Raw genomic sequence first — 12,306 nt, 5'->3', positions numbered from 1 at the left:
ACATTTGTGGAGCACCTGAACAAATAAATCAGCACCCGTATTAGAGTCGCAGATTGCTTACACGGGCGGTGATTTATTAGTAGTGTTTTGAAGAAGAAATATGGGGATACATATGCAGTCGGTTTTAAGTTACATGAGTGGCAAGGTTGATATATATTGGCTCTATTCCTGACTGGTCTTTTCACCAGCCAAAAGTCCTCTATGACGTCACTCTATGTACGGGATTCTTCACTTAACTCTAGCTTTCGCCCTTTCCCTCCCTTCTATCCCCTCTTTCCTTGAGTCAGCCCCCACTTACTTCCCTTAAAGGTAAGTTTAAACATTTAAAAAACTATCTTAGAGGATACGCTTGGTTATTTCTAATCTTAACCGGACTATCCCTTGTAGGAAGGCTATTCTTACCACCAGTTATAAATATTTCAAAATATTGATGGAGATACATATTAATTTTTAGCAGACTCTTTAAACTGCCCTTGAAGGTATAAGATCAGTCGTATACCTAAACTTAATTTTGTGTTAGGAAATTCTGGATTTGATTTTAGACTGAATTTGAGTGTCAGAAAGCAATGACGAGATATTGTAGGTTAAAGCTGATAAACCAGGTAATACATAAAAAAGAAAATAATCTTGAATTTTGAAGGTGAGCTAAGTTGTAATGTTTTACAACTAGTTTTTTTTTTTCTTTCCCAACACATTAGTGATCATAGTGTGTCCGGAATTGGTGGGTTCTTGGTCTCACTGACTTCAAGAATGAAGCCGTGGACCCTCGCGGTGAGTGTTACAGTTCTAAAGGCGGCGTGTCGGGAGTTTGTTCCTTCTGATCGGATGTGTTTGGAGTTTCTTCATTCTGGTGGGTTCGTGGTCTCGCTGGCTCAGGAGTGAAGCTGCAGACCTTCACAGTGAGTGTTACAGCTCTTAAGGTGGCGCGTCTGGAGTTGTTCGTTTCCTCTCGGTGGGCTCGTGGGCTCGCTGGCTTCAGGAATGAAGCTGCAGACCTTCGCGGTGAGTGTTACAGCTCATAAAAGCAGTGTGGACCCAAAGAGTGAGCAGTAGCAAGATTTATTGCAAAGACCGAAAGAACAAAGCTTCAACGGTGTGGAAGGGGACCTGAGCGGGTTGCCACTGCTGGTGCGGGCAGCCTGCTTTTATTCTCTTATCTGGCCCCACCCACATCCTGCTGATTGGTAGAGCCCAGTGGTCTGTTTTGACAGGGCGCTGATTGGTGCGTTTACCATCCCTGAACTAGACATAAAAGTTCTCCATGTCCCCATCAGATCAGTTAGATACAGAGTATCGACACAAAGGTTCTCCAAGGCCCCACCAGAGCAGCCAGACACACAGTGTCGATTGGTGCATCCACAAACCTCGAGCTAGACACAGGGTGCTGATTGGTGTATTTACAATCCTTGAGCTAGACATAAAGGTTCTCCAAGGCCCCACCAGAGTAGCTAGATACAGAGTGTCGATTGGTGCATTCACAGACCCTGAGCTAGACACAGGGTGCTGATTGGTGTATTTACAATCCCTGAGCTAGACATAAAGGTTCTCCACATCTCCACCAGACTCAGGAGCCCATCTGGCTTCACCCAGTGGATCCTGCACCAGGGCTGCAGGTGGAGCTGCCTGCCAGTCCCACGCTGTGCGCTCGCACTCCTCAGCCCTTGGGTGGTTGATGGGACTGGGCGCCGTGGAGCAGGGGGTGGCGCTCGTCAGGGAGGCTCGGGCCGCACAGGAGCCCAGGGAGGGGGTGGGAGGCTCAGGCATGGCGGGCTGCAGGTCCTGAGCCCTGCCCTGCGGGAAGGCAGCTAAGGTCTGGTGAGAAATCGAGTGCAGTGCCAGTGGGTTGGTACTGCTGGGGGACCAAGTACACCCTCCACAGCCACTGGCCTGGGTGCTAAGCCCCTCATTGCCCAGGGCCGGCAGGGCTGGCTGGCTGCTCTGAGTGAGGGGCCCGCCAAGGCCACGCCCACCCGGAACTCCAGCTGGACCGCAAATGCCCCACGCAGTCCAGATTCTGCTCGCGCCTCTCCCTCCACACCTCCCTGCAAGCTGAGGGAGCCGGCTCCTGCCTTGGCCAGCCCAGAAAGAGGCTCCCACAGTGCAGCGGTGGGCTGAAGGGCTCCTCAAGTGCCGCCAAAGTGGGAGCCCAGGCAGAGGAGGCGCCAAGAGCAAGCGAGGGCTGTGAGGACTGCCAGCACACTGTCACCTCTCAATAGTTTTGCAACTCGTTTTGAAAAACAATGCAAGAAGAGAAAAAGTGTATGTTGGAAATATTAAAGTCTCTCATGTAGCTAAAATTTTTCATGTAGCTACTATTTTTAAGATATGCTGAGCAGTTTTTATTTCAATACATTTCTTGTACTTGGATGGGAGAGTCAACTGTAACAAAGACAGTCTGGCATCAACAGCATATTAATAGTTTTGTCAGTATAGACTAAAAGAGTCCTCATGGGAATTATTTGTTGGCAAAGGATTTAGAAAACAAACACATCTGCAGAGATTCAGCGGAACCATTAATAGGCCTCCATAGCCTTTGGCATTTTCTAAAATCAGGTAATTAGTGAAATGGCCCACCTAATGCGTCATGTAGCAAAGGCAGCTGCCTCCTTTTTGCTAGTGTTGAAAATGAAATTATATTCTTTTTTCTGAAAATTCATAATAAATTATGACTTTCCTTTAAATGACAAATGCTTTGAGTAGTGATCTTCTATTCTGCATCCTAAATGCATTTTATTCATGTGTAGCTGTGTTTTGCTTTCTTGTCTTTTAAATGTTTCAGTGTTTGAACATTCACTTGAGCGATATTTAATCATCACAGTTGGTCAGGGTTGATTGCAGTGACTGAAACAGGACCTTGATGTTTTTAGTTTTGATTTTTACCATTTTCAAATCCATCCGGTTTACATTGTGTAATTAGTAGACGTTTACAGATCTGCTTCCTGTCCTAATTGAAGCAAATTGTTACAAACCATTTTTCAGTCTCTTCTAGTTTACAGAAAACCAGATTTACTCTGCTGGTCAAAAATATGGTAGTATTTCTGTCTCATTCGAAGGCCTAGAGTTTGTGTCTAGGCAGAAGTTACTGAGTATGTCCCCTTATAACTAAATGATGTTTGAAGCTGGTGGTAGAAATGAAAGTCTCTGCATTCAATGTAAAATTTAAGAATTTTACTGAAATTAGAAAAGGGAAAAGTAATCCCTATACTTGCTACTCTACGATAGCATTTACCCCAATGTTGATCTGGTAGAGCAGGGTGTGAAAACATCCAGGGAGAAAATTTTTTTTACCTCACAGGGTCTAGCACCAACTGATCCAGGCATTGTTGACTCAAAACTCATCTAGTCATCTAGTCTTGGCATCTCCAATTTCCCTCTCCAAATTGTTTATCCTATTTAAGTCCATATTGGAAGCCTATAGAAAATGAATCTAATCAAAGAAGCAAACACTGTTACTGAAAATGAAGCAGAAGAACACTTCAGTGGCAGCTAAAATTGCTGTTCATTTCATTTGGTGTTTCACTGTATTGGTGACCTCAGTAATGGCATGATTATATTTTTCTGAGGCTGATTTGAACTCCACCAGATGCTTCTCATAACTTTTGATGGCTGCTTGAAGCTGTGTTTTTTCCACTGCTCCCAGGATGGCACGGACAATCATATCTATGCCAAGGCCAAGAACAGCAACTCCAATACTACCAAGGAGAGAAGCACCAATTTGAGCTAACACAGTGACCAACTTGTTAATTATGCCAGTTGTGACATTTGAGCCCACAAGTTTAACAGCGACTGCACTGGCTGCAGATGTAGCTTCTCCCAGGATGACCGAAATAACCTTTTGCACTATTGCAATTTTCTCTGTTTCCTTTTCCTTAATATCCTGAAGTTTTCTATAGAGGGTTGGCTCTAGCTTATCTTTTAGTGCTTCATCAACCTTTTGCAATTCCTTTTGGATTTTCATAATGGCTTGGATGATGATATCACAGTTTTCTTTGATGGTCCCATCTCTTTTCATCTCAATGGAGGCCAGCCTGCACCCCAAGTGCATATTTAGAACCTCAGTCAGCTGATTGGTGACATTGAAGCTGTCAGATAAGCAATCAAGGAGCTGCTGGTGAAGACGATTTACTTCTTGCCGCCTTTTTGGGTTCTCTGGGTAAAGGAAGTCACTTTGGGCCATATTTCCAATATGATCACTGAAAAATAAAATGGTAAATTTTTACTGAAAGTCTTAAAAAATGTTTGCTAATTGCGTAGAAGGGACTAGGAAATCTTTTTCTTCATGCATAGCAAAGAAGCAAGATGCTGTCTAAGGAGAATTCCTCAGGACATTCAACAAGTTCTTTTTTTTTTAAGAGACACAGTATCGCTGTGTCACCCAGGCTGGAGTGCAGTGGTGTGATCTCATCTCACTGCAACCTCTGCCTCCCAGGCTCTAGCAATTCTCCTGCCTCAGCCTCCTGAGTAGCTGGGATTACAGGCACACGCCACCATGCCCGGCTAGTCTTTTGTATTTTAGTAGAGACGGGGTTTCACCGTGTTGCCCAGGCTGGTGTCCAACTCCTGAGCTCAGGCAATCCACCCGCCTTGGCCTCCCAAAGTGCTGGAATTACAGGCGCGAGCCACTGTGCCCGCCCTCAGCAGGTTCTTTAAAACAGTTATTGTTATGAAATTTGAAGTCCGTGTATGGAAAATGTAGGCAACAGAATACAACTCTTTGATGGATAAATTAAGGTATTAGATTTTGTGGTGGTGGGAAATATTCATCGTTTGTCAAGCATCTGTTTATTAATAAGCATGATTATTTCTAGGTAATATTTAATAACTTTTGTTTGAAACAGACCCCAATTTGAAATGCTTAGCTCTTCATTACTAGTGCTCCTTAGTTTCCCCAGCCCCTAGTCACCACATTGACCACACCTACCAGACCGATTTCTCTAGCATTCGGAGTTATTTCAACTTAAAATATTCAAGTCACTTTATATTTCTCTACAGGCAAGTTATTTGTTTTCTAAACCTAAGGGATATCCAAAGGCAACATATACATCATTCTAGAATCTTTAAAATTTTTTTTCTTGTGATAAGGGTATATATTCAAGACTCTTTGGATTAAAATTTCATGTGGGGAGAAGATAGGCACTATACAGGGCACAGTGTTAATCAGAGATAATGGTGATTATTCTCCATTTGCAAAGTTTATAAATTAAATTATTTAGAATAGTCTAAATATTATTGCACTTGGACATTATTTAGATAAACTAGGGTGAACGTCAGAAATGCCATTTTACAAAAGTATTAAAGAATAAGGGGCCGGGCACGGTGGCTCAGGCCTGTAATCCCAGCACTTTGGGAGGCCCAGGCAGGTGAGTAACTTGAGGCCAGAAGTTCAAGACCAGCCTGGCCAACACAGCGAAACCCCGTCTCTACTAAAAATACAAAAATTAGTTGGGTGTGGTGGTGCATGCCTGTAATCTCAGCTACTCTGGAGACTGAGGCAGGAGAATCACTTGAACCCAGAGGTGGAGGTTGCAGTGAGCCAAGATGGTGCCACTGCACTCCAGCCTTGGCAACAGAGTGAGACTTTGTCTCAAAAAAAAAAAAAAAAAAGTACTGAGAGTACATCATAGAATGAATAAAATAAACTTGACAAGAGACTTCAATGTTTGTCCTTTTGGCCTATGGTACCTAACAGTCATGCTCTTCTGTGTTTATTTGGGTGAAAAACCTAAATTTGAGCCAGTAAGAGCACGATGCTACTCAATATGCATACTTGGAGTAGCCTTCCTATGTGGCTGGCACTTTTTTTTTTCAATTATACTCTTGAGAGAAAAGAGAGAAAAAATGGAATTCTCTATCCATATCCATGTGGAATCTGACTCAATCTCTTTTTGAGTAAACAATATCATAATTAATTTGGACCCTAGCAGTATGGTTCTTATTCTGCTTAAGGGGAACCTCAGAAGCATGGAATGTAGGAATGAAGATTTTTTTCTTTCAAGAAAGTAAACCTGAAAATAACCTATCCTCCAAATCGTATGGATATAGTTTGGAAACAGAAAAGAGAAAATTTTTCTGAAATGGTTTAGGAACATAAATAACCATGTATGTTGTTAGATTTAGAAAAATGCACTGGAACCTCCTGGTAAAATAAACTACCATGGTCAGAAATTCATTTTTATCCTTGATTCAAATCCAGCACACATACACATATATACAGGCACGCACACGTGTAACAGACACACATTTCCGCAAAACAATACTTAGAAAGTTTTCTAATCCAATTCCCTTTAAAGAAATTGCTTGTTGAGGATCCAGTAAATATTCTCTAAACTTACAATGGGTTGCAAACTGTAATTTGATAAGCACAGATTTGGACTTTGAATTTTCTTTTTTCTTCTAGTAATTTTCCATTAAACGTTTGTCTTTTTTGACTCCCGGTTTTCAGATCTTATTATGAAGTGAAAACTCTAGTTTCTGACTGACAGGAGAAAATTAGCTATATTCCTATTCAGACAGTTAGATGAGGGGTTTTCTTATCCTGAAAAAGTTCAAAATATCTCTAGCAGCTATCATATGCCATTATATGAAGGCATACTTTCCAGAAAAGGTGGGTGGTTCTATCTACCTCAAGATAAACAAATGGAGAAATGAACCTTCCTCCTGGATGGGAGGCAGAATGCTTCCAAGTGGTCGGCTCCTTTTCAGTTAACTCATTGTTTTAGCACAACTTCACAAATTAATCGTAGAATGTATCTGAAAGACTGAACAGGTGAGCCTTATTTTTTTCCAGAACTCTTCTCTCCCCAGTATTAAAACACCATAAAAACAAAATAGTAAACAGTATGGTACAGGTACAAGAGTCAGTGAACTAATGAAACAAATTAGTCTCCAAAGCAGACCCTTCTATCCATTTTATAATAATAAATTGTAGAATCTCAAATCAATAATAATCGAAATTATTACTCCATAAATGGTCTTGACTCATGGGCTAGACTTTGGAGTTAAAAATCAGTAACAAAATTGTTAGTGTAATATATGTAGAAAATTAAATAATAGCTAGAAGAAAATGGATAATTTTCAAATATCAGTATGGAGGAGGACTTTATAAGCCTAAAACCAATAAAAAAAAAGCACATGCAAAAATTTGACTAACAAAGATGGCCAATGTAAAATGAACTGAAAACAAGCTGGGGAAAATGCAAAAAAAGTATTGTTATTATTTTTTAAAAGCAGTGACAATCTAATATATAAATGAGTAAACCACCCTGAACAAGAGTACAAAAAAATAGTATCTAATAAAATGGTGGGAAAAGTTCAGTCTTACTAGAAATCAAAGTGTAAGGCATTGTATATTTTCAACTGCTAATGTTTTTCCTCCTTTTAAGTAGCCTTGCTCTTGCACTTGTACTCTTACACTCTCTTTCGTGGGATCTAGACATCAGTTCATGACTTTGTTCCAATTAACAAGTTTGGCTAAGAAACATTATGATGTGCTAAGAATTATGTTTCCCTTGTAATGAAAAAGGACTTTTATTCTGAGTCAGACTTACCTTCCTAGCTTTTTTCCTTGGGTGGGGAGTGGGGAGGGTTTTCTTGTGCTAACATATCTTCAGCAGGCCTGCCACCATACCTGCTCAGGTATGTCTGAGCTCCAGTTCTGAATACAGCTCAAGATTATTTCTACACCCCAAATGAGATAAGGAGCACTGGGGAATTAGGAAGAGGAGAGGTGGGGATTGAAGGTGAAACCATTGAATTGTGTTTTGGACAGGTGAAGTTTGAAGAGCTTAGTGAAGAAGGCAGTTATTGATTCATTAACAATTCATCTAATAGGTTAGTACTTACCACGTGTAAGATCATATGCCAGCAATCTGCAAAGCATACAAAGATGAAAAAGACATGGTCCTTGCTTTTTTGGAATTTCTAATCTAGTTAGGAAGTTAAGACAGATTTATAACTATAATATCAAGTTGAAAGTAATATGTCATACAAAATTAAAGGTACACTTGGTATTTGACTTGTGCAAATTTGTTTTAAACAACCTACACTTTAATATATAATATATTGGCACTGTGGCCATATGGAGATATTTAGTCATCTAGTGAGGGTAACAATTTGTAACCTTTCAAGTATTCTTAAATATGTGCTTGACAGTTGAGAGGCTGGGCACCACATGGAGAACCATAGTTGGCAGTGTGCAGTATTTTTGCTATTGCCCTTAACAATTTAGTTCTGACTCCCAAAGTGATTACTCCACTCAGCAAAAGAAAAGCCCTGCAATTATTTGGAGTCACCCTTCTTAAAGGTCGTAGTTGTTACTCAGGCAAGCTTCAAGTGATATTTTACAAACAACCCGTAATATTGTGCCTGAGAGGAGTTCTGAGCCATATACTTTCTCCATCTTATTCCATTTTCATTGATGACCTATCGCTTTCAAAGATTGTGGCACCAATAGCAAGTGGTATATTTAATCCAGCTCTAATTAACTACACCTATTGTATGGTAAGTTTCAACTTTTACATAATTCGAATTATCACACGATGGTGCTTCCTGTCAGTGAAAAATTCCACTTGGGGAATTACCATTCACTTTTGTACAGAGTTTGTGCTATTATTTGAATATTTTATTGTAGTTATCCATGAAATGGGTTCTGTAGTGCCCTGGAGCAGCCCATGGGGAATTGCTAGACAGCAGGTGGAACTCTTGGTCTCTGGGACTCTGATTTTTCATCTGGGCCATTGCTGGACTGGAGCAGCTGTGCTTTCACTTGCTCTACACATTTGGGCTCTGGGTAGGTAAAATTTTATTTGATGAGAGAGTTCTGTTGCTAAAACAAAGTTTGGAAATTTTTGACTTGTTATTTTATTAAAAAATGACAAAAACATCTGAAAGTGTTGATGTCATTAGTCAGCACACCTTAAGAAATGAAAATGGAGACAAAGGTTAGCTTGAGATGGATGCTTACTGCACCTAACCTTGTTAATTTTTTTGAATTGAGAAGTCAAATTTAAGATTAAAGAGCGTATAAGATATGGTAGAAATATGCTGATAATTGTATCTAAAAGTTAAGGTTTATTTAATGACATCATACAGTTGTTTTAGTTTTTCAGAAAAGGAACCACCTTACCAAATGAAAACGTACTGATCGTCATATGTTCAAATAAAATTCTTTAGGATACTTTCGTGAATAACAGTAGTGCGTTGACTGTCGAGTGCTGTTGAACTTCGAAATTAATATCAAGTTGATTAGAGAAAGCTTCATGGAGAATGCAATATATGATTTATACTTTGATAGATGGTACATTATGGAGAAATTAAAAGTGAACGGTTTGGTAAAACCATTTTTTAATATATACTTGTTACCAGTAATATATACACTTTTTTAAATAGAGGAGGAAAAACACCCATAAACCTACCATTTCACTTTTGATTTTTGTTATTCCTTTTCAAAATTTGTTTATATGCATAAGTATCTTCACAAAGTTATCATAATAGTATAAATAAAATTCATCATATTCACTTAACACTTTCCCCTATTTACAGTTTTAAAAATATTTGGCCGGGCGTGGTGGCTCATGCCTGTAGTCCCAGCACTTTGGGAGGCCGAGGCGAGTGAATCACGAGGTCAGGAGATCGAGACCATCCTGGCTAACACGGTGAAACCCCGTCTCTATTAAAAATACAAAAAATTAGCCGGGCGAGGTGGCAGGCGCCTGTAGTCCCAGCTACTCGGGAGGCTGAGGCAGGAGAATGGTGTCAACCCTGGGAGGCGGATCTTGCAGTGAGCCGAGATCGCGCCACTGCACTCCAGCCTGGGTGACAGAGCCAGACTCCGTCTCAAAAAAGAAAAGAAAAAAAATATATATTTTATTGGTTACGTATACTATTCCCTATCTTTACCCTAGTTTAATAAATCTAAAATTGTTTCACTATCACAAATAATATTCTAATGAGCATTTTGATACCTACAGATTTTTTTCCTCCATTATCTGGATTATTTCCTCAGCATAAATACCTAGAAGAATTACATAATTAGTGGCATAAGTAATGGGAATTAAATTTTTATTACTTTTGATATGTATCGTAAATTGCATTCCAAAAGCTTTTACCATGCTACCCCAAATAAATTTTTATAGCAGGATACTGGGTATCCTGCTATAAAATTTTTAAAATTTTTATTTTAGATTCAGGAGGTACATACGCAAGTTTGTTCCCTGACTATACTGTGTGTTGCTGAGGTTTGGGTGTGAATGATCCCGTCACCCAGATACTGAGCATAGTGCTGGTATCTTTCCCAGTCAAAGATGGTCCTGTTTAAATATTGTTGATTTGAGAAGTGTAAGGTTAAATTTCAAAAAGAGAAGTTCTTGCCTATTTGGAAATACATACTGAAAACGTTTAAGATGAAATGAAATGGTCTCAGAGATTTGCTTGCAAATAATCTGGAAAGAATAGTGGGGTAGGGTTATAGAGGAAAAAAGATTGGCCTTGTTTTGATAATTTTTAAAGCTGAGTTATTATATTATTGTCTCCACTTCTGTGTGTGTTTGAACTTTTCTTATAACAAATAAAAAAGAAAGGAAGAAAAAGAAAAACATGACCCCGTCTAAACCTCTGATGTTTAGTCATTAGTGCTCTCTGAGGTTTTACATTTCTTCTTGCTGTCGCTTTTCTTCACTGTCCAAATGGGGTTTTGCCATCATGCACAGTTCCCTTATTTGGGAGTGTGGAAATAGGGTATAGGTAAAGTCAGGAGCTTTTCAGGAGAAAATAACAGCTTCTAACTAGTTCTGAGTCTCCTTTAATTCAAATAAAAACTGTGGCCTTTAATTAAAACAAAAATTGATCATGATGTGATGATATACTTTCTGATATAAATGCTTTTAAAAAATGTTTCTGACCAGAAAGAAGAATATTAAAGTCATTCATCAGCATTTATCAAGTGCTCACTGGTGAAGCCTCTACCGTATCCCTTGAGGCATCTGAAAAAGACAATGTTCCTTGTCCTCAGGACGATAACAGCCTGTTTGGAGACACACAGCAAATGCTCAGAGATATTTAGATACAACATAATTTATGAAGGAGTATAAGTACTATACATTAACCAGTATTAGATTCCACATTCATTCTTTCAGAGATAGCCTATATTAATATTAATGACACAGAAGGAAATGTTGCTATCCATGTAAACTTCACACATTCACATGGGTATCATTTTATCCTTAATCCTTCTTAAAATTGATATCTTTACTGCTTCTCTTCCACTCTGACTTAATCAGTCCTAGAAATTGTTAATTTTCTTCCTTCTCTGCTGTCTTCAGAGAAGGCACCAGGGAAGGTTCCTTCCAAATCACAAGGAACATGTCATGGGATCCTCTTATAACAAAGCTGTTTTTTACTTTATTTTATTTATGGTTAGGATTCAAGAGTGACGGGCTATTTCAAATTCCTCCTACTATTGAGAAACAGAGTATTATATCAATACTAATAGAAATATCCATGTTGCTTACCTTGCTGTGTTTCTGAGTTCCGTGGTCCTAGCAGTTGTTTAGGAGTATTGTTGAAGTGCTTTTTCGTCTGGTTTCATCTGGATATTTCTGATGGAATGTGATGACTTACAGACTTTGCTAGTCTCTGCTGGGTCCCTCTGCCTGTCTGGTTTATAGGCTATTTCTACATGGCTTGGACCTCAGAATTCCTTCATTTCCTATTAATAAAAACTTAGTATATAGTATTAAGTTATATAAATTGGAAGACTAATAGCGTGTAAAACTTATTTTTAAATTTCTGTTCTTTAATGGACTTTTTCTTGTTGAGAAGCGCTATATAACTGAGCTAATTCAATTTAGTAGAGAAGATGGCTCTTTGATTGCAGCTCTCAGATTTTGGGGTTTTATCTTGTCAACTATTCCAGAATTTAAGTTTCTTTTAGCTTCTGTTGCATTTGCACCTCTAACTGTTGCTGGTTATTTAAATTCTCAAGATATATAAATGCAGTTACTTGCATTCAATTTTTTTTTTCTCTTCTTTCCAGCTAGGAGTTCTCCTCTTTATCACTCTCTCTTCCTATGTTGGTAAATTGTCTTGACAATATAAAAACCTTAAAGTCCAACTTGACTCTTTTCCCTGAAAGCTCAGATCAGAGTCTTCCCTGCTGCTTCTTCCGGCTTCTGTCTTCAGAGTTTGAGTTGACATCTTTGCTATATAGAGTCTTTCAGTTCATGGACAGAGTTTGTCTCTCCATTTATTTACATTTTCTTTGATTTTTTTTACTTCAGAATTTTATTTTTTTAAAATCTTAGTGCACAG

At 39.0% G+C, this 12,306-nt stretch overlaps 1 protein-coding gene across 1 annotated transcript; it reads right to left on the bottom strand.

Annotated features, from left to right (window-relative positions):
- Positions 1-3,155: 3,155 nt before the first annotated feature.
- On the bottom strand, positions 3,156-11,534 carry SMCO3 (single-pass membrane protein with coiled-coil domains 3). The gene is made up of 2 exons (XM_003265537.2): positions 11,508-11,534; positions 3,156-4,193 (listed from the first exon to the last, which is right to left on the bottom strand). The coding sequence occupies exon 2, from the start codon at positions 4,175-4,177 to the stop codon at positions 3,500-3,502; it is 678 nt and encodes a 225-aa protein (XP_003265585.1). The 5' UTR covers positions 4,178-4,193; positions 11,508-11,534; the 3' UTR covers positions 3,156-3,499.
- Between the last annotated feature and the right edge of the window lie 772 nt (positions 11,535-12,306).

This window comes from Nomascus leucogenys, chromosome 23 (genome assembly GCF_006542625.1).
Source record: "Nomascus leucogenys isolate Asia chromosome 23, Asia_NLE_v1, whole genome shotgun sequence".
Lineage (NCBI taxonomy): Eukaryota > Metazoa > Chordata > Mammalia > Primates > Hylobatidae > Nomascus > Nomascus leucogenys.
Note: the sequence above shows the minus strand (reverse complement) of the source record. Positions and strands in the feature narration are given on the sequence as shown.